Source organism: Muscardinus avellanarius (assembly GCF_963383645.1).
Source record: "Muscardinus avellanarius genome assembly, chromosome: 7".
Taxonomy (NCBI): domain Eukaryota; kingdom Metazoa; phylum Chordata; class Mammalia; order Rodentia; family Gliridae; genus Muscardinus; species Muscardinus avellanarius.
In genome coordinates this window covers 88,055,653-88,077,566 of record NC_137793.1, presented here as the reverse complement: position 1 = coordinate 88,077,566, position 21,914 = coordinate 88,055,653, and the positions used below count along the sequence as shown (strand labels likewise).

Sequence of the window (21,914 nt, the reverse complement as noted above, 5' to 3'; positions counted from 1 at the left end):
GCTGGAAGAAAGCCTCTAAGGGAGAAACTAGTAGAAGTCCCCCACTGCCAATGGGTCAGCAAGGTTTGATTTTTTTTTTCCCTCTTAACCTGACACATAAAAGAACCATGATATTTGGTCAATCAAGAGGGTATGGAGGAAACAGGATGTGTCAAGGCATGGGGACAGGAAATAACAAAACATTAAGAGAGAGACACCCAAGTTAGCAGGAGAAGGCAGATGCCTGTATGAGTGTGTGCGTCCATGTGTCTATCCATCCAAATCTATCTATCCACCTATATATATATCCACCTTTCTATCTCTTTTTTTTCTCTCTCTCTCCATCCATCCATCCATCCATCCATCCATCCATTTATTTACCCATCCATCCATTCATCCATCCACCATCCATCAATATCTATCTCTACCCACCTACCTATACATCTGTCCATCTATCCTCTATATGTCCACATCTCTCCCACCTCTGTATAAAGAATATATATCCATCCTGTCTATATATCTATCCAGCCAGCCAGCCACCTCTCTCTTCAATCAATCAATCTATCTATCTATCCATCTGTCCTCTCTCTATCTACCTACCATCTAGTGAAAGAAAGCTGCTTGAGGACAGAGCCCCTACTTCCCAATCCCTCAGAGGCTGGTTTAGCACCAGGAAGTGTTTAAAAAATCCTAGTGAGCCAGGGTGGTGGGAGGAGAGAGGAGAGCAGAGGCTTGGATGCACAGAGGGAAGCCAGAAACTCTGGTAAAACAAACAAAAAAAAAAAAAAAAAAAAAAAAAAACAATGAAAATGACCTGCTCAAGCCGGGCGTGGTGGCGCACACTTGTAATCCCAGCATTTGGGAGCCTGAGACAGGAGGATCGCACAGGTTGAAAGCCAGCCTCAGCTACTTAGTGAGGCCCTTTGCAACTCAGTGAGACTCTGTCTCAAAATAAAGAGTAAAAAATAGGGCTGGGGTAGAATGCTTCTGGGTTCCATCTCCAATACTGAAAAAAAGAAAAGAGAAGAGAAGAAAAAGAAGAGACGAGAAGAGAACAAAAGAAAAAAAAAGAAAGAAAAGAAAAGGACCTGCTCAGCACAGACTGGGTATTTTCAACCTAGCATGTTTTTCTTTTCTGTTCTACTTGTGGTAATGGAGATTGAACCCAGGGCCATTCTGCCTCTCAACTATACCCCCAGCTCTATTTTATTTTATTTATTTATTTATTTATTTATTTATTTATTGTGGTACTGGAGTTCCTGGAAACTTTTCTACCTCCGGGCTATACTCCCAGACCTATTTTATACTTTTTTAAAATTTGGAAACAGGGTCTCTTAAGCCCGCGTGGCTGGCTTCAAACCTGCGTGATCCTCCTGTCTCTGCCTCCCAAGCGTGGAGATTACAAGCGTGCGCCACCACGCCCGGCTATTTTTTTTTTTTTTTTAAATCAGGGTCTCACTAAGTTGTGGAGGGCCTCACTAAGATGCTAAGGCCGGCCATAAATCTGTAATCCTCCTGTGTCAGCCTCCCAAATAATAAGATTACAGGCATGTGCCACCATGCCTGGCTAGCATATTCTTATAAAATGTTCTTCCTAAGTAACCAAATACATGGTTCTTGGCTTCCAGACCCCAGGCACCCAACTGGGTACCTCATTCCTCACTGCCCAGTCATGCCACCCACAGTTATTCAGCAACTAACTCAGCCCCTTGTCCCTCCTGCTGCTGTAGATACTTCTGTGTTTCTTCGTTTCACGGCCTTGAGGCCAAGCCAGCCTTCCTTTAAGGACCATCCTCACCCTGGGCTCCCCGGGAGATCTATTGTTTTCCGCATACCCTTGGCTTGTCCCACATACCTTTGGCTTCCTTCCTCTGTGGGGACACACCTGGGCTCTCTCCACATGCAGCAGGCCTCAGGGTGCCTGTAAGGGTGACGCAGAGCAAAAGGCTGAGTGCAGGCCCCCAGGGGGTCCTCTCCCTGCTCTCCTCTCACTTGGTAGGGAAGGATGGGTGTGTTGCTGAACAAAGAAGAAAACTCACAGGCAGGATCTGAACCTGGAGTCTCCAGGCTGACATCCTATTGGTCTCCTGGCCTGTCTAGTCAGCTGTCAGGAAGCCCCATAAGTCCCCTGTGTCACGCCTCCTGTGTGCTGTCTTCCAGAGGGTTCCACAACAACAACATCAAGGCTATTCCAGAAAGAGCCTTCATGGGCAACCCTCTGCTACAGACAATGTGAGTACTGCTCGTATGGGTCTTGGTGCTGAATGTTTGGGGGAGGACAGGAACTGGAGTGGGGGCAGAAGGAATGGCCCTAGAAAGCACCAGGGAGGCAGGTATGGGAGAGGTTGCTTTCCTCTGTGTTCCTTTCCTGCGTCTCCACCAAGAGGACAAGGAATCAGAGTTCGACCTTGGTCCCAGATGAAAAGGGCAAGAAACTGAACCGGTGCTTGGGTCTTTTTCTTCCAGACACTTTTATGATAACCCAATCCAGTTTGTGGGAAGGTCGGCATTCCAGTACCTGCCTAAACTGCACACGCTGTAAGTTGGTACCTAAAGGTTGCTGCAGCCTGGACCTCCCCCTTCCTCGCTCCTTGCTCCCCCTGCCTCTGCCTGCAGATCGTACCTGCGAGTCACAACACTAATGCAAGACATGGTCTAAGCCGGGTGTGGTGACACACACTTGTAATCCCTGCGCTTGGGAGGCTGAGACAGGAGGATCGCACGGGTTCGAAGCCAGCCTCAGCTACTTAGTGAGGCTCTCAGCAACCTAGTGAGACCCTGTTTCCAAATAAAATATTAAAAAAAAAAGGTCTGGGAGTATAGCCTGGAGGTAGAAAGCCTCTGGGTTCCACCCCCAGTGCCACCAAAAAAAAAAAAAAAAAAAATTAAGACATGGTCTTCAGGGCTGTAGCCTCTGCCTAACAGCCCTATCCCCACATCTGTCTGGACTTAATGGCTGCCCTCCACGTCCATGACCTATGGCTTCTTACCAGATCTCAAAAGGATGAGGAGGGCCCTTCTCTGTAGCCAAGGGGTTTTCTGGAGCCTCTTCTATGTGATCATACTCACAGTAGCTATTCCACACGTTCCTGCTGAAAGAAAGGTGACAGGGCTGAGCTCCCAGATGCGCTGTGATCTCGAGGCTGGTTCTCAGTGGTCCCAGGTCCCCCACACGCGTGGGCCCTCACTGGCCTTCCTCATCACCACTTAGCCCGAAGGCACTTTCTTGTTCCCTCTTTCCCACTCTTCAGCCCCAAGTTCCACTTCTTCCAAAAGAGCTCCTGTGGCCAGGAGCAATAACAGGGCCAGCATCTTCACAGCACACACTTCATTTTCATGTCCTTCTTAGTCCCGACCCAACAAAGTGAATGCTATTGGTCCATTTTATAGGTGGAACTTGAAGCACTTGGGTACAACTGCTCACGAACCTAGGACCCTTAACTTGTGTGTGTGTGTGTGTGTGTGTGTGTGTGTGTGTGTGTGTGTGTGTGTTACTGGGGATGGAACCTGAGCTACACCCCTAGCCCTATTTTTTATTCTTTATTTTGAAACAGGGTCTCACTGATTTGCAAAGAGCCTCACTAAGTAATAGCTCAGGCTGTCCGCAAACCACGATCCTCCTGTCTCAGCCTCCTGAATGCAGGGATTACAAGCGTGCGCCACCAGGCCCGGCTGACCCTTAACTTCTGATCCTGGGCTCGTGGCTGCGCATCACGCTGCACCCTCGGGTCTGTGACACAGTGTTGTTGTGCACCTGTTGTGTCCTGGCTCCGTGTCCTCATTAGGTTAGGAGGGCATGGGGAGGGAGAACTATCAGCCTGAAGCAATCTGAGAACTGACCAGGAAGGTTAAAAAAAAAAAAAAAGCCACAGTCAATGGCAACTTAGGGGAGACCCTATCTCAGGCTCTAATAAGCACATCCCACGGTCAAAGACTTTTCTAGAAGGTACTCTAGCTGTTACCTTTTTAAGGAGGTGATTGTCTATGAGGTTTTTGGGTTTTCTTTTTTTTTTTTATTGTTTTCTCTTGTTTTGTTCTGCAAACTGAGACCTAAATATTGAAGTTGCCCCGGCTTCATCTGAGCTGGGTTGGGCTGAGCAAACTTAAGAAAATGGCTGGTTGCAGCCGCGCTGGCTTAAGAGACCCTTTTTCCAAATAAAAAAGTATAAAAAATAGGTCTGGGAGTGTAACCCAAGGCAGAAAATGGCTGGTTGGACCCTGTCGAGCCTGGCTTAACCTGCACCAGGGCCAGAGTGGCTGATTTGAGGGAAGCTGGGGGAAAGATGACACTTCCCCAAAAGGTAGAGTCCCTGAGTAGGGAGAAGACCCAGGTATTGAGATGCGTGACTCACCCCTCAAATCTTGTCATCTCTGTTTCCAGATCCCTGAATGGCGCCACTGACATCCAGGAGTTCCCGGACCTCAAAGGCACCACCAGCCTGGAGGTCCTGTGAGTGGACCCTCTCTCCCCCACCTGCTCCGCTCCCCAGCTTTATTCCCAGGACCTCCCCTCCTTCCTTCCCCTGGAAGGCTGTGGGGACCCTTTGCTCCCCCACTCTGGCCTGCCTCCCTGCCAGCTTGGCCCCATGGCCGTCTCCTGCTGTGTGCCGCCTAAGTCAACCAGGGGTAGCAGGATGGGGTGGGGTGAGGAGCCTGATCTTCCTCTCTTTGCTGTGCTTGGATTTTTCATGGCTGACTTCAGAGTTCCTAACCCCAGGCCATGAAGACACAGGACAGGGAGAGGGGTCGTGAAAACCTATCTGCTTTGTCTTTCTGAGGCTCAATTCCAACAAAAACATTCTCAGATTCTCTGTAATTCTATTCTGTGGAGTAGGAAAGGGGTGTCCATGCATAGTAGGCCCTCAATACATTTGAAGTGAATGGATGAAACAATCAAGCAAGCAGCTGGAGCAAGCGTCAGGACATTGACTCCCTGTCCCAGGTCACGTGGCTCATTCATGGCAGAGCTGGGACCAGGACTCTCCTCTGTGCCTCTATTGTCTTCCCCCTACATTCGCCGGCATGTAGAAAATTTTCCATGAGGGAAGTAATAGTTCCCCAAGGGTGACCTTGGCCTTGGGTCTTTCCTGGGACACCCTGTGCCCAAGCCAAGCCTATTCTCCCATCTGTCCCCACAACCCTCTCCACCCTGGCCCCTGGGTCCTTCCTTTCTTTCTCATCTCTTCTCCTCCCCCAAGGCCCAGGGAGCAGACTCTGTGCTTCATTCCCAGGACTCCATGAGAGCTCCTTTTTAATCTACTCCCCACCATGGTGTTTTAAACTCTTAGGGCACAGAAGATTTAGTCCCCGTCCCAAGGCCCAGTGTTGCTGGAGACCATTATGAGCCACGGGGTGGGTGGGTGGGGCTGGGCCTGCAGGGATTGCCTGCCAAGCAGAGCCCCTAGGCTGGGGCTCTCTCTCCCCATTTCCCTCCCCCAGCCCCTCCAGACCCAGGGGAGTGTGGCATTCAGAGGCCAGGGCCTGCTCCTTTCTGTCCCTGCAGCCCCACCCCCTGCCCTGTCGCTCCCATTTCTCTCTTTTGTCAGCTCTCTCCTCCCACGACAGTCTTGGGTCCAGAGCTGGAGGCGGGTGGCTGGGAATGGCAGGGCCCTGGGCCTGGTGCCAGCTCTGTCTGTGTTCTCCCCGCAGGACCCTGACCCGCGCAGGCATCCGGCTGCTCCCACCAGGGATGTGCCAACAACTGCCCCGGCTCCGAGTCCTGTGAGTGGCTCTCCAGCATCAGCAGTCTCAGCCTTGCGCCCCTGCCCCATGCCCCAGCCAAGGCCTCACCTGCTCCTGTTCTGCTTGGCCACATCTCTTTCTGGAGAGTGGAGCAACTTAGGCTTCTGCTGAAAACCTGCCCAAGAGGGACTGGGCAGTCCTCTCTTGTTTAAGATTAAAAAAAAAAAAAAAAAAAAAAAAGACAATGGTCTTTGGAATCAGACCTGAAGTATTTGAGTCCCAGCTCTGCCCCTCACTAGCTGTATTAATTTGGATTCACTGTTCAGTGTCTCTGAACATCAATCTTCTCATTTATAAAATGGGAGTCTATTTGTGAAGGTTAAAAAATATATATAAAGGACATAGCATACAGTAAGTACTCAATAAAAACATCATTATTCTAATTTATATAAGAAATTTAGCCAGTGTGGTGGTACATGCCTGTAATCTCAGTACTTGGGCGGGGGCTAAAACAGGAAGATTACAGGTTCAAAGTTAGTCTCAGCAACTTAGTAAGGCCCTCCGCAATTTGGTGAGACTTTATTTTAATATAAATATTAAAAGGGGCTGAGGGTATAACTTGGAGGTAGAATTCCCCTGGGCTCAATCCTTAGTATAAAAAAGAAGAAAAGAAAAGAAATGTAATTCCTCTGTGACTGTGAAGATACTTGAATGGGCCATTAAATAAGTTGAGGGAAGTTTTTTCTCTCCCTTTATTCCAACTTACACCTGAGACTCTTCACCAGGGAGTATAGCCTCAGCTCAAAATGGCTACATTGAGCTGTGGATGTCCTGAAATGTGGGCTCTAGAGCCAGCTTTGCCTGTACCTGGCAGTGTTTCCCTGGCTCTGGGCAGGTTCTGTTTGGAGGCCCTGGGCCTCAGGTTCCTTGTCTGCTAGGTGAGGATGCCAGGCAAGCTTCACTCTCAAGGTCCCAGCTCCGATCTGCCTCACCAGAGCCATAAATGATGGCAGTAGGAGCCATTGGCTCAGTTTGACATTGGCCAGATTGCTCAGCAGGCCCCATCTTTCTTGCTGGCTTCTTGGTGCCCTGCATCCCCCTCCCACTTCCTGCTCTGCTTCCCAGGACATTCTCAGGCTCCTTCAGGTAAATAAGGCACTGGAAAAAAAATATCTTGCCAGCCTCAACCAGGCCCAGGGAAGAGCAGGGCTTAGCAAGGGGACATGGAGAAAAGTCTAAGGAAACTCGTACCCTGGTAGGAGATGTGTCCAGAGCCTGTGACCCCAGCTACTTGACAGGGAAGCACAGGTCCGGCCACAGTTGTTCCCTGTGCCTGCCGCCCCTGTCCTGGCACAGCACTGCTCCAACCCAACCCTGGCCTTGCTCTCTTCCCCAGGGAGCTGTCTCACAATCAAATTGAGGAGCTGCCCAGCCTGCGCCGGTGTCAGAAGTTGGAGGAAATGTGAGTTTGGGAGCGAGGGAAAACAGATATGCATGCCCAACACTGGGCAGGTCTGAGGGGAGTAGTCAGCGAGGGCATGCTGAAACTTTTCTCCCTTCTCTGTTTGCTGAACCTGGAGTTTAGTGCTGGGAGCTTGAAAGGGGCCTGCATATGGCCCCTGGGACTCACAGTAGAGGAGAGACCCAGGAGCTGCTGCCTAAAGGAGTCACAAGGGGCTTCCTTTTGCATGATTAGAAATACAAAACTGCAGTTGTGAGGGCTAAGGGTGTAGCAAGCACTTGCCTGACATGTGTGAGGCCTCAGGTTCCAGCCCCGGCACTGAAAAGAATAAGAATAAGAATAAGAAGAATGCAGTAGTGATTAGGGCAGTGGAGGGACAAAGCCATGTTGGAACTTGGTGGGCCAGACACAGGAAGGCTTCAGAGGAGCTGGAAGCACCTTCGTTTCATGCGCTTTCATTTTCCACACACCCATAGACACATACACAGGTGTATGTATGCTCACATACATTCACACACACAGTCATATATGAAACTCAAGTTCCACAAGGAAAAAAAATCACTATAAAAATTCTCAAAAGCCCATCATGGTGGCACATGCCTGTAATTCCAGTACTTGGGAGGCTGAGCCAGGAGGACTGCAGGTTTAAGCCAGCCTCAGCAACTTAGTTGGGCTCTCTGCAACTTAGCGAGAATCCTGTTTCCAAATAGGGCTAGGGGTGTAGCTCAGAGGTAGAATGTCCCTGGGTTCAATCCATTATATATATATATATGCAAAAAAAAAAATTCTCTAAGCCCTGTTCTCCCAGCTCCTGTTTCCTCAAGCTAGCATGGCTACATGGGCCTCCAGGTATCTGTGCCCTGCTCCTAGGCAGGGCAATACTTTGTGGGCTAGGGCAGGGAAAAGATGTAGGAGTCTGTCCTGTTTGTCTGGCTTGACAAGGAAGGAGGTTCTTTGATATTGCCGAGGCCCAGGGTCCATCTCTTATTCAGGCAACTAGTTTCCTGAGCTCTACTTCTTAGCTCAGGCCAGTCACTGGGCTGTCCGAGGGCTGGGCGACGCTCTGCCGCTGGACTAGGATCTGGAGAAGCCCCGGCGGTGGGGGTGTATGGGGCAGTTCAGCTGGGCTGGGAGCCAGGCCCGGTGGGAACACTGGAAGCTGACTCCCTTTTGGGCCACAGGGTGGTTTTGTGGCTTTGTCTCCTGACCCACTTACCCAAGGCAACCGGATCCCCTTGTGCTCCCTTTAATTCTGGTGACATCCGCGGGCTGGGCCCTTTCTTCCTGTGCCAGGAGAAGTGGGGGGCTCTCCTTTCTTCCTCCCAGTGCTCGGGGGGCGTGGAGCAGAGCCAGAGTCTGAGCTAGCAGGCTCATCCAGCCTCTCTTGCTACCCTAGCGGCCTCCAACACAACCGCATCTGGGAAATTGGAGCTGACACCTTCAGCCAGCTGAGCTCCTTGCAAGCCCTGTGAGTACCTACAGCACCAGGGAAGGCCCTGGAGGAGCTGCTTCATCCCTCTGCCAGGTTCACACCCATAGCATACGTGTCTGGTTTAAGCATACATGGACATGTTCTAAGCCTCCTGCTCCATTGCCCCTTCCCCCAGCACACACATGGGGAAGGTACCTCCCCATCCAGAAGGCCTTCTCCAGCTAGTACCCAAAAGGAGGGCCATGAATCTCTGGATCCAAGCCACTATGTCCTACTAGGGCCGTAGCCAGGTTGGGAGCTGGGCAGCAACAGGTACCTGCTCCCCAAGGCTAAGGTCATTGCTACTGGGGCCAGGTCAGATGGGAAGTTTGTGAGGGAGAGCCCAGGCTGGGAACAATGAGCCCTCCACCTGTCTCTGTCCTCCCTTATCACACAATCTCTCCCACAGGGACCTGAGCTGGAATGCTATCCGGTCCATCCACCCTGAGGCCTTCTCCACCCTGCGCTCCCTGGTCAAGCTGTAAGTGCCCGCTGACTCTCATTCAGGATGCTAGGGAGCAAGGGCTGGCCAGCAAGGGCAGGGAGGTGACCCCTGATCAGGGCCATGCCTAAAGATTTGACTGCACATCCCAAGGAGATGGGCTTCAGCTTAATCAATCATTCTGACAGTCTGTTTGACAGACTACAGGGCTGGATAAACAGAGAGGCAGCCTCTTGCAAGCTCCAGAACATCATCTGCTCATGTTCTGCAACATTTTGGCAGCCTCAGCCCTCCACTTGCTCTACCTCCACCCCCATCCTTTATATCCTCCACACACACCATGAAAGAGGGCGTGTGGGCCTGGAACTTCTTCTCAACATAAGAGGGGTCATACCCATGTCAGGGGTTCCCTGCTTGAGCATTACTCTTAAGGGCTGCCATCCACAGGGCAGCTGGGGAGCACCGGATCTCTAAATTACACAGGATATAAACAGGGAGCAGGCAGGGTGGAGCTACATGGTGGTTATGTCAGGGCTGGAAGGAGCCACAGATATGGTGGACACATACTGCTGCAGGTTATGGGCTACTCAAGGCTCCTGCTCAAGGTGGGAGCTGATATCCTGTCTGCCCGACTGCCACACTGTGTATCTGGAAGGCATGTGGGCCCAGATGGAGTCCTTTGCTGATTAACAAAAAGATTATGTGGGGCTAGATTCAGCCCTGGCCCCAGAGCTCATCCAGTCCCAGCCCCTCACTTCACAGGTGACTTCTCCAAGGCCCAGGGGCGGGCGAAGCTTGCTCAAAGCCAAGGACCAGAGCCCAGGGATCCCAGATAGCACACAGTCCCTCCCCAGGCTGCAGCTCTCTGGGATATAGTCATGCAGAACTCTCACCTCCGTCTTCCCTCTCCTGTTTGCTCTACTCCTGCCAGATAGGTAGGGCAGATATTTTTATCCTTTGAAAGATGAGGACATTGGAACTCAGGCAGACTTGTGCCTCCCTTTGGTTACACAGAAAGTAGGTGGCAGTGCCAGGTTTCCTGCTTGCCAGTCTAGGGCTGTTTCCACGACGCACAGTCTGTGGTCGTGGTGTTTGCTTTGGAGCCCCAGCTTCCTCTAATACGTCTCTGGTAGAAGATCACGTATGTCCTCACCTCTGGCTACAAGGCAGGCACTACACGATGGAATGGATGACCCAATCCCTGCTGGTAGCCAGATGGGCAGCTCTGCCCTATCCCTGACTCTGGCCTCTTGTATCCTCAGAAAAGCAGAGGGAAAGCGGGGCATGGTGGTGCGTGCCTATAATCCCAGTACTTGGGAGGCTGAGCTAGGAGGATTGCAGTTTCTAGGACAGTCCTCAACAAGTAGTGATATACTCAGAAACCTAGTGAGACCCTGTTTCAAAACCAAAAGGGGTTGAGGATGCAGCTTGGAAGTACATAGCCTCTGAGTTTAATCTCCAATTCAGAAAGAAAGAAAGAAAGAAAGAAAGAAAGAAAGAAAGAAAGAGAAAAAAGAGGGAAAGAAAATTAAAAGAAAAGAAATTAAAAGAAAAGAAATTAAAAGAAAAGAGGAAAGGCAGGAGGTAGAGGCAAATGGGGGCAGGTCCCCTATGGGGACAGACAGAGATTCCTTGGTGGGACTCAGACCTGGGCACAGGAGCTGGATTAGGGGGCTCTATTAACTACAAATTGAGATACATCAGCATTAAATGAGAACATCCCCCTGGTACATAGCTGCGCTCAATGTTTACTGAATTAATTAGTGAGTTATGGATAGTGCCTCTGGCAGCTCTGGACCACCCTCCTCCCCCAGCACGTGACACTGTCTTCTCTTTGTGCCTATCATCTGCCCTTTGCTCCTCTCCTCTTGCTTCCATCCCAGGCACTGCCACACCCTCCGCACAGCCCTGCCCCTTCAGCAGTCCCCCGACTGCCAATAACTCTGGCCATCCACTGTCCTAGGGACCTGACAGACAACCAGCTGACTACTCTGCCCCTGGCCGGGCTCGGGGGCCTGATGCATCTGAAGCTCAAAGGAAACCTGGCTCTCTCTCAGGCCTTCTCCAAGGACAGTTTCCCAAAACTGAGGTGAGGGCCTGGCTTTCCCTGCACCTAGGTAGATTTCCCCCTGGGAACAGCTGGAGGCCATGGAGGGACAGGGAGAAAGCCACAGCCTCACCTAGAGAGAAGGCCTAGTGGCTTAGAGTTTGGCCAAGATGGATGCAGTGACCTCCTGCTAGCCTGGTGTGTGACTCCCTTCTCCCTCACCTCCCTTTAGCATCCCACCCCATCCTGGGTACCACCCCTAGGAGACTCTGGGACCCGTGAGGACAGAAGCAAGCTGATATGAAGGCCCACGGGCCTTCTCATTCCTCGTCTGGCTCTGCACAGCCAGGCTGTCCGTCTTCACGTTGGCAGCATCTGGTCCTTGGAATCAGGGGCAGAGCCCAGGGCACTGATGAGTGGAAAACAAGCCGCACAGCCAGTCCCTGTGCTAATGACATCCAGGCCTCCTCCTGCAGCAGCACCACCACCAGAACCAGCAGCACAACCTGTGTGGCCCAAGCCTCGTCTTCTACAAACTAATGGCATGCCCCAGGCATCTGCCCTCACCCCCAGAGGGCACCAAATCCAGCTCTGTTGTGCCCACAGGGGGCAGGGACAGACTGGAGGTCACACAGAGGGCAAGGGTAAAGAGTCACTAGAAGAATCCCTGCCTCTCTAACTATAAAAGAAGAGCTGATGTATGGGATGGGTACTGCTGTGTGACCTGGGGGAAACTGTTCCCTCCTCTGAGCCTGGTAAAGGGATTCCTTAAACAAAGGCCAGAGGCTTCTCTTCCCATCTCAGTTCTGAAGATGAATGAGGAAAGACTAGAGTAATACCAGAGCCCTTCAGGGTCAGGAGTCAGGCTGTAAGGTTCTTACACAGAAAGCCCAGGAGGCTGCCAGCATGCAGGGCACTTGGGGGTTGGAGGGAGGTATTGGGTGTCTGGTCCCTGAGCTGGGGACCTCATAGATCAGACTAAGATCTTACATGCCAAGCACTGAGGCAGCCCCTCTCCCCCACCTCTAGGATCCTGGAGGTGCCCTATGCCTACCAGTGCTGTGCCTATGGGGTGTGTGCCAGCTTCTTCAAGACCGCTGGGCAGTGGCAGGCTGAGGACTTCCACCTGGAGGAGGAGGACACTCCAAAGAGGCCACTGGGTCTCCTTGTTGGACAAGCTGAGAACCATTGTGAGTGATGGGGCCTGGGCTGGTGAATGGGGGCCATGGAGAAGTTAGAGAGGAGGCTTGGGGGACTTGGGAGGGCCTTGGGCCCTGCCTCTTGGGTTCCTTTCTCCATCTTGATCTTTCCCTCTTCAATATTTCAATGGAGAAGCTGAACAGAAAAGTCAAATCTAAGCATGTAAGAAAAATATCTTATAATGGTGTAGACAGAATTGAGACTAGCCGGGCGTGGTGGTGCACGCTTGTCTGAGGCTTGGGGGACTTGGGAGGGCCACAGAGGAAAGCCCTGTGGCTGCTTGTGACCTGGGAGGAACTCTCCCATTCTTTACACCTGTCTCTTCAGGGCTACATCAGACAGAGGTGGGCAGGGCAGAGGGAGAAACAATGGCGACAATGACTGTAGTAATGTCTCAGCATTTGCCTCATCCTGTGCAGTGTGCACACAGCTCCACCCTGGTGTGTGTGTGTGTGTGTGTGTGTGTGTGTGTGTGTGTGTATGTGTGTGTGTGTGCACGCGCATGCATGCCCAGGGGTGCTCTACCACTGAGCTATATCCCCAGCTTTTTTTATTTTTTAAGACAGGGTCTTGCTCAGTTGCAGAAGCTGGCCTTGAACTTGTAATCCTCCTGCCAAAGCCTCTCAGATTGCTAGGATTATAGCTGTGTAGCACCATGCTTAATGTACCATCTCTCATAATACCCCTTTCCCTTGTAGCTCACATGTTTCTTCTCTGTATCTGCCTTCTCACCCTTGGAGCCTTCAACCTTGAGCATTTTCAGAGAAAACAGACCCATTAGTTCATTGACCTGAGCCAAGTAGGATTGAATTAAATAAATTTAATTAGACCTAGAAGAAAAATAATTTCCTTGCAATATATACTAGAAATAAAAGAAACATCTTAGAGATAATTGCTCTCTCTCTCTCTCTCTCTCTCTCTCTCTCTCTCTCTCTCTGGTATGGTGATGGGGATTGAACCAGAGTCTTGCTAAGTTCCCAAGAGCCTCACTAAGTTGCTGAGACTAGCATCAAACCTGTAATCTTCCAGTCTTATCCTCAACAAGTACTGGGATTACAGGCATGAACCACCACACTCAGACTGGGATGCTTGTGTTCTGAGGCTGTCTTGTTCCTCCAGTCTGCCTATTGAGACTTCAGTGGCCACCAGGTGCAGGAAAGCCTCACTGTGTGGTACAGGCTGTCTTGGGTCAAATCTGTTTCTGGAAGAGTTGGGGCAAATGGAAAGTTGGAGATGGGCAGCCAGGGCTTGGAGGGATGGTCTACTAAGTGATGCTGCCTTGGTTGAAGGGCAGAGAGAAATGCTTTCCTCTCCTCCTGCCCCAGGTTACAAGCAGAGTTAGAAGAGGAAGGGGCCCTGCCTCTTGGGTTCCTTTCTCCATCTTGATCTTTCCCTCTTCAATATTTCAATGGAGAAGCTGAACAGAAAAGCCAAATCTAAGCATGTAAGAAAAATATCTTATAATGGTGTAGACAGAATTGAGACTAGCCGGGCGTGGTGGTGCACGCTTGTAATCCCCACACTTGGGAGGCTGAGACAGGAGGATCACACAGGTTCGAAGCCAGCCTCAGCTACTTAGTGAGGCTCTCAGCAACTTAGTGAGACCCAAATAAAGTATAAAATGGGTCTGGGAGTATAGCCTGGTAGAAAGCCTCTGGGTTCCACCCCAGTACCACAAAAAAAAAAAAAAAAAAAAATTGAGACTAAACCCAGTTACATAGTTCACCAACTGAGTTGCCTCAGACAAGTTATTTAACCTTACCGAGCCTCAATTTCCTAATCTTTAAGTGAGAAAGATAATATATCTTTCATAGGCTGTTGGGGAGGATTGAAACATTCCATAGAAGGCAAAGTGTGTTTATTACTACTGCAGCTGAGACTTGGTAACTTCTGGGGCACATGCGGAACAGTATAGTTGTGCTGTCCAGGTCATAGGTAATGGGGGCCAAATGTTGGGCAGGCAGTCTAGGGTCTCTGAGATCCTCTCCCCCAGTGTACCAGCACTCCCAGGAAGGTACAAGGACCCAATGAGGAAGCACCCAGCAGCTGGCTAGGTCAGCAGACAGCTGTCCCCAGAAAACATTCCCGGATGTCTGCTACGCCCTCCCTCAGGGGGCTGGAAGGAGGAGTGGAAACTTTCCTTCCTCAAGGTGAAACTTTCCACCGGGCTTAGGTCTTGAGAACCACAGGGCGTCAAGCTCATGGGCTGCCTGCCGCCTGTAATGGGAGGTAGGGCAGGGCCCCTCACTTCCTGGGGAAGCAAAAGAGCCTTGAGGAGGAAAGCCAGGAGCCGTTGCTCCAGCCAGATTCGATTTCCTCCTTGTTTGAAGAGTGGTTACTTAACACCTTGGCCATGACTTTCCCAGCCTCAGACAGAGTCTACAGATTTCACCCCTTGTATTTCATTCATACATTTTAATTTCAAAGAAATTGCTGAGCTCCATTCTGGAGAACGGGGGCAGGTGGGGAATGGAGGTAGAGAGAGGAGGAAATGCCTGGACTCTTCACCTCAGACTCTTACTCACCCTGACGCTGTCCAGGACAAGGCCAGCTCCACAGTCGCCCAGCCTCCTGGGAAAACTACCAACTGAAGGTGTTTGCCCTTTAAGGTAAACAGACCTGTAAGCCAAAGACAAGGACAAGTTCAACGACTAGAGTCTCTTATCCATTCCCTCATGCTGGAGGAAGAGCCCACGAGCCACTGTCTCTTAAACCTGAAGAATGAGCCGGGAGTGGTGGTGCACATCTGTAAGCCCAGTACTTGGTTGGCTGAGATAAGGAAGATCACAAATTTGAGGCCAGCCTCAGCAAAATTCTGGGGATATATCTTGGAGGTGCCCCTGGGTTCAATCCACAGTACAAAAACAAACAAACCTGAATAATGTACAGGAGCCTTTAAAAGACAAGCATTTCTTTCTCACCACTTAGATCTCAGATACCTTTCCTAGTCTGACTTGAGGAACTCCAGTCTTATTATTTAGAAGGTCTTTCGCTGATATATTGTCTTTGCAAAAAACCTTCAATGAGCCTGAGCCTCAGTTTCTTTATTTTTCACCTGTTTTCTGCTGCTACTGGGAAGGCTCAGTAGGCTATAAAGATGAGGACTCACAAGGAGAGGAAAAGCTCAGAGAATGGCAACCCTTGCTGTTAAGTAAATCTACCAGTTGATGCAGTGCATCTTGGCAGGACAATTTTTTCCATTTGTCTCCAAAAGCTCCTTGAGAGCAGGATCATTTCTTATCCATCCCTGAATTCCATTGCACCTGCTCATTGCTTGAATATAGTTGGCATCTTGTTGCACACATGTGAGCTCACCGTGCACCTATTGAAGGTGGGGTGTCCTTTGTTGAACAACTAATTGTGAAAACTTATTCTTGTTAGGAAGAATATTTGAAGATGTTCATAGCTAGCCTCCTTCTATTACCTCTCCATTTATGTTGGGTCTGCCCTCTGGGACTAAACACTATGTAGAAACCTAACTCTTATGTCTGTCAGGAAGATGCCTGGCTTTTGTTTTTGTTTTTGGTGGTGGTGTATGTGGGATAGACAGAGAAACATTCCGCCTCCCAACCACACCCCCAGACTTTTATTTTGTTTGAAACAGGGTCTCACTAAATTGCTGAGGCTGGCTTCAAACCTGTGATCCTCTTGCCTCAGCCCCCCAAATACTGAGATTATAGGCATGTGCCACCACATCCGCTGCTTTCAGCTCTTTGACAGTCATTATATCCCCACTTCTCTTGCCTTCTCCAAGTTAAACACCCCCAAGATACTTTGATTATTTCTCATGCAAGTGACTTCTGCCCTTTCACTATGCCTGGCTCACTTCCAAACACACTGCAGCTCGTGAATGTCCTTCTTCATGTGTAGTGCTCACAACTGGACATGGGATTACAGCGACAGCCTGGCCAGAGGGAGAACAGTGTGATCATATGATCATAGATCTCATTGTTAGTGCAGCCGTCACCTGGACTCTAAGTACTCATGGACTGAAGCTGACTGCAGAAGGCACGACAGAATGCTGAGAGCCGAAAGGGCAGACCTAAGCGAGACGTCCACATGTGGATAATAGGCAGCGACCAAGTATTTAACGGTAGAGATGGATGTGCAGGAGTGCTGAGCAGAGTGAGTCAGGGAGATATCTGTTTAAAGGGATAGGAGACTGAGCAGGGTGATTCACACCTGTAAATCCCAGAACTTGAGAAGCTGAGACAGGAAGGAGTGCAGGTTTGAGGTTAGATTCAACAATTTAGTGAGACCCCTGCCAGCAACTTAGTGTTTCAAAAATAAATAAATAAATAAAAAGGGCTGGGGGTCAATCTCTAGTGCCTAGATAAATAAATAAATAAATGGATGGGAGTTAAGAGAGGGGTGGTGTTGACTGACATGAAGACCCAGGCCTGAGCCACTTTTTCGTCTCCCTGCTCAGATGACCTGGACCTGGATGAGCTCCAGCTGGAGATGGAGGACTCAAAGCCACATCCTAGTGTCCAGTGTAGCCCTATTCCAGGTGAGATGGGTGCCTGGGGGTGGGAAAGGGTACCAGCACCTCAGGCCAAGCCAGCTGGCACATCTATACAGCTCTGCTTCATGAACTTTTTTTTTTTTTTTTTACCTGACATTCAACCTGCTGAGAGAGTTACCTCTCCTCATAATTTCTGGGGAAGGAGCTAGAGTTCCCTTCCTCAGATGGCTACTCGTGGGGAGAAGTGGCAGAGGTGAGAGGGAGTCAAGTAATCTTTCCAAATCAGCCAATTAGAGGTTATGCATGCAGGAGAAAGCTGAGAATCAAGAATGAAGTCACTCAGGGGAACATGGGACTGCTTCTGAGCACTTCTTTAGTCTAGGACCCATGGCACAGAATCTTAGAGCCAAGTGGGACTTTGAAAAATCACTCCCTCCAGCCCTCGGTCCTTCATCCCAGGGAGATTGTGGTCTCTCTCTATCAAATTCTCCAGGGTAGAAAAACTCCTGTGTCCCTGGATGACTCTTACAGTACTGTCTAACCCTTATAATAGAGGAAACTTCCTCTAGAGTCTATTTTGCTGTAAAGAAAGAAAATTCTCTTTCTCCTTGGTACAATTCAACCTAAGATACTAAGAATAAACAAGGTCCTGCCCTGGGTATAAAATGTTAACAGACCTTGCCAGAAGCCAGCAGCTTGCTACCTAAGGCCAGGACGGGAATATTGAGAGTGAACAGAAAGCAGTGAACCGTTTTCTCCTTCTCTTTCACTCCACTTCCATTGTCCAGGTTTCCATCTTTGTTGGCTCAGGCTCCTTGAACTTCTCACTTTCGTCCTCTAAAGTCTAAAGTGCTGGCCTGGTCTTGCCCAACACCAGCTCTTAGCACTTAATAACAACTGGCACCAGCTCAGGGTCAGCACTGATCCAAACTAGAGGTCGCAGGTGGCATTATTTTTCCACTTAGAAACCCACATGCTTCATTCACACTGTCACAGAAAATTCACCTCTGAAAATCAGTTAGCAACAGGGATGAGGTAGAAGAGGGAATTCAAAAAACAAGGTCCCACTTAAACTTGCTTTTAAAATAACTCATACAAATGGCCAAATAAATTTTAATTTAAATTAAATTTATTTTAAATAAATAAATTTTTATGGTACATCCAATAGTGGGGTACTTATTACATAGTCACTGAAAACATGTTTTGGAGGGACATAAGGATGTGGAACATATGCATAACAAAATCTAACTTAGAATCAAAAGCTATAGTTTAAAAACCTAGATGTGCCAGGCGTGGTGGCGCACGCTTGTAATCCCTGCGCTTGGGAGGCAGAGACAGGAGGATCGCACAGGTTGAAGCCAGCCTCGCTGATTTAAGAGACCCTGTTTCTAAATAAGAAAGTATAAAAATAGGTCTGGGAGTGTAGCCCAGAGGTAGAAGGACTTCTAGGAACCCCAGTACCACCAAAACAAAAAAACAACCCCCCCCAAAAAAAACCCTAGATGCATATGTGTATTTCAAAAACTGGAAGGAAACATGTCAAAATAATGAGTTCTCTCTGAGAGGTGAAGTCATAGCAGTGTTAATTTTTCCATGTTACATTTTCAAATTTTCTACAATTACCATCTATTATTTCATAATCAGAAAAAAATGTTTTAAAAATAGCTCGTTATAAGGTGCGTTAAGAACAGACTGGGGAGAGAGAGATGGGCAACACCAGGATCTCACCCATCCAGTGCATGGAGTCAGACTGGAAAACCCCAGAAGTCTTCTATATTTTGAAAACTCCCAAATACTGATTGACTGATGAATAGAAAATGGGCTCTACACCTCTCTTACAGAGCAAGGGAGAGCCAGCCTGGTGTGATACCTGGTTAGGCCTCATCCGCGGTGGAGTCCTGAGCAGAGCCTCAGTCAGGGAATGGATACTGCCTGGGCAGCCCCCCAGCGCCCTCTATCCCAGCCATGTCCCCTGTTCTGATGGCATCTGGTCTCCCGTAGGCTAGTCTCCCTGCCATCCTTCCAAAGGCTGCTCCTTTGGAAAGACTGCTTTACTTAACATGTCCTTGATGGCTGGTTTTGCACTGTGTCAATCTGCACTGTGTGCGTGCCTATACGTGTTTACATTTTTTCCACCTATCCGAGGAGTATTAGTGGTTACCCCATTTGTGGCTCCTTGGAGGAAGAGCTGCCCGTTGTTTCTCTCCCAGCCCCAGCCAGGAGTTCTCTGAGAGTAGAGGCGAGGCCAGCCTCCCTCAAGAGGAGCACTTCTATGGGCCTACTTCCTCTCCTCTGGATGAGGGAGTCTCTTGTCCCAGGACTGCATCCCAGCAGCCTCTGGTCCTGGGTAATGTCTGCTCCTCTCTCCTACAGGCCCCTTCAAGCCGTGCGAGCACCTCTTTGAGAGCTGGGGCATCCGCCTGGCGGTGTGGGCCATCTTGCTGCTGTCGGTGCTCTGCAACGGGCTGGTGCTGCTCACCGTGTTCGCCGGCGGGCCGGTGCCCCTGCCCCCGGTCAAGTTCGTGGTGGGCACAATTGCCGGCGCCAACACCTTGACGGGCATTTCCTGTGGCCTCCTGGCCTCGGTGGACGCCTTGACCTTCGGCCAGTTCGCCGAGTACGGGGCCCGCTGGGAGACCGGGCTGGGCTGCCGGGCCACGGGCTTCCTGGCGGTGCTGGGGTCGGAGGCCTCGGTGCTGCTGCTCACCTTGGCCGCGGTGCAGTGCAGCGTCTCGGTGTCGTGCGTGCGCGCCTACGGGAAGGCGCCGGCCCTGCGCAGCGTGCGCGCGGGGGCCCTGGTGTGCCTGGCGCTGGCCGCACTGGCCGCCGCGCTGCCCCTGGTCTCGGTGGGCGAGTACGGCGCCTCCCCGCTCTGCCTGCCCTACGCCCCGCCCGAGGGCCAGCCGGCCGCCCTGGGCTTCGCCGTGGCCCTGGTGATGATGAACTCCTTCTGCTTCCTGGTGGTAGCCGGAGCCTACATCAAACTCTACTGTGACCTGCCGCGGGGCGACTTTGAGGCCGTGTGGGACTGCGCCATGGTGAGGCACGTGGCCTGGCTCATCTTCGCGGATGGGCTCCTCTACTGTCCCGTGGCCTTCCTCAGCTTCGCCTCCATGCTGGGCCTCTTCCCCGTCACCCCCGAGGCCGTCAAGTCCGTCCTGCTGGTGGTGTTGCCCCTGCCCGCCTGCCTCAACCCGCTGCTCTACCTGCTTTTCAACCCCCACTTCAGGGATGACCTCCGGCGCCTCTGGCCCCGCACCGGAGCTCCAGGGCCCCTCGCCTACGCAGCTTCCAGGGAGCTGGAGAAGAGCTCCTGCGACTCCACCCAGGCTCTGGTGGCCTTCTCTGATGTAGATCTCATTTTGGAAGCTTCTGAGGCTGGGCGGCCCCCTGGGCTGGAGACCTATGGCTTCCCCTCTGTGACTCTTATCACCTGCCAGCAGCCAGGGGCCTCCAGGCTGGAGGGAAGCCGTTTTGTAGAGCCAGTGGGGACCCTCTTTGGGAACCCACAGCCCTCCATGGATGGAGAACTGCTGCTAAGGGCTGAGGGCGCCACGTCAGCAGGCCGGGGCTCGTCAGTGAGTGGGGGCTACCGGCCCTCTGGCCCAGCCTTTGCCTCACACTTATAAATAGCCCTCCTCCTCCTTCTCTTTCCACCTACTCCCTTGCCTCTCTCCCTGCTCCTTGGACGATGGCTGCTTATAAAATAAATGCAATCCAAACTCAACAGTGCGCCCTCAGCAGGATGGCCCTGGCTGGTTCCATGGGTGTCCTCCCTCCAGGGCCATCCCAGTGGCTGCTCCCTGGCTGAGTTTTCCCTTGGCTTTCCTCAGCCGCACCTTCATGTTGGCCTCTTCCCTGTCAGGTCTAAAGCTGTGGGCCAGAGACCTGGAAATTTGCTTAAGGGAAATGAGAGAAATAAAAGAGAGAAGGGAAGCCGGGCGCGGTGGCGCACGCTTGTGATCACGGCATTCGGGAGGCTGAGACAGGAGGATGACCGTTCGCAGACAGCCTCAGCTACTTAGTGAGGCCCTTTGCAACTCCACGAGACCCTATTTCAAAATAAAGAATAAAAAATAGGGCAGGGGTGTAGCTCAAAGGTAGAATACCCCTGGTTTCCACCCCCAATACCCCCCCACACACACACACACACGCAAAAGAGTGGAGAAGGGAGTGGAGAGCTGATAGGGCCAGGATCAGGGCACCACAGGCAGGGAGACCACACAGAGAAAGGCCTAGAAAGGGACCACCAAAGGCATTTTCATCTCCCTTGCGGGACTTATAAATAGGATACAAAACATGTTCTATGTCCCATTGATCCTGACTTTGCTACCATGTAAAAGTACTTCCTATTAAAGTAAGCTCTAGAAGGGATTACACATTATATCTCTTTCTTACAGATTCACAGAATGTGTTGGCATCGTAAAAGCCCTGAAAATTCAGGCAGTAGTAAAATTTACTGGATTTTGTTTAACCCGGTCCCCCAAATTATTTGACAACAGATTTCTGTTCGGTTGGTTGGTTTTCATGTAATACCTATTAATATCTTACAGAACTTGGTACTGCTCTCTTCTCGGGCTCATCTAGTGCACCCAGTGACATCATAAGATGTCACCACTCCTTAAGAGCCCTGGTCTGAGGAGTTCAACCAGGGGGAAAAGAGGAGAGGTGACTGGTGATCCCAGTAGCCAGGGCAGACCTTCACTTTACCTCTCTTTCCACTTGTCCTAACTGGGGAAGGGTGGGGAGGAGCCCATTGCAGTTCCAGCTTTAGCCTCCTGAAGAAGGGTGAGGGGAAAGAGATCCCATGAGTGTTCCTGCATCCTCTCACCCTCAAGCAACAATGAAACTTCTGCCTCTAGCAGGAGAGAGGAGTCCTGGATCCCGCAAAGTACACGCAGGGAAGTGTGTAGCTGTTTGGGTCCCTCAGACTCTGAGTTGCTCCCTGTGATTTTCCATCAGATGCCTCTGCCACCTCCTGCCACAGCCTGGTCCTCCCATTTTATCCCAAATCATACCTTTTCTATGGAATAAGGAGCCATTGGCCAGCAAACAGAACCATGGCATTTTAGGAAGCATTGTAGGTACTGGGAACTCCTGGGTTCCTCCACAAAAGCCATGGCCTTCTGGTCCTCTTCTCATGACCTTCCTATTTTATTATTTCCT

The 21,914-nt window shown here is 50.7% G+C and overlaps 1 protein-coding gene across 2 annotated transcripts in view; it reads left to right on the top strand.

The window, feature by feature from the left end:
• LGR6 (leucine rich repeat containing G protein-coupled receptor 6) overlaps window positions 1-20,377 on the top strand; it is a gene marked incomplete at both ends in the record, with an annotated part of 124,774 nt that extends 104,397 nt beyond the window's left edge. For both annotated transcript variants that reach the window (XM_080699270.1, XM_080699271.1), the window contains 11 exons: window positions 2,140-2,211; window positions 2,446-2,517; window positions 4,361-4,429; window positions 5,629-5,700; window positions 7,058-7,123; window positions 8,520-8,591; window positions 9,004-9,075; window positions 11,000-11,125; window positions 12,113-12,273; window positions 16,713-16,793; window positions 19,122-20,377. In XM_080699270.1, coding sequence (XP_080555396.1) covers window positions 2,140-2,211; window positions 2,446-2,517; window positions 4,361-4,429; window positions 5,629-5,700; window positions 7,058-7,123; window positions 8,520-8,591; window positions 9,004-9,075; window positions 11,000-11,125; window positions 12,113-12,273; window positions 16,713-16,793; window positions 19,122-20,377 — 2,119 coding nt within the window. The remainder of the gene's footprint in view (window positions 1-2,139; window positions 2,212-2,445; window positions 2,518-4,360; window positions 4,430-5,628; window positions 5,701-7,057; window positions 7,124-8,519; window positions 8,592-9,003; window positions 9,076-10,999; window positions 11,126-12,112; window positions 12,274-16,712; window positions 16,794-19,121) is intronic.
• Window positions 20,378-21,914: the final 1,537 nt, after the last annotated feature.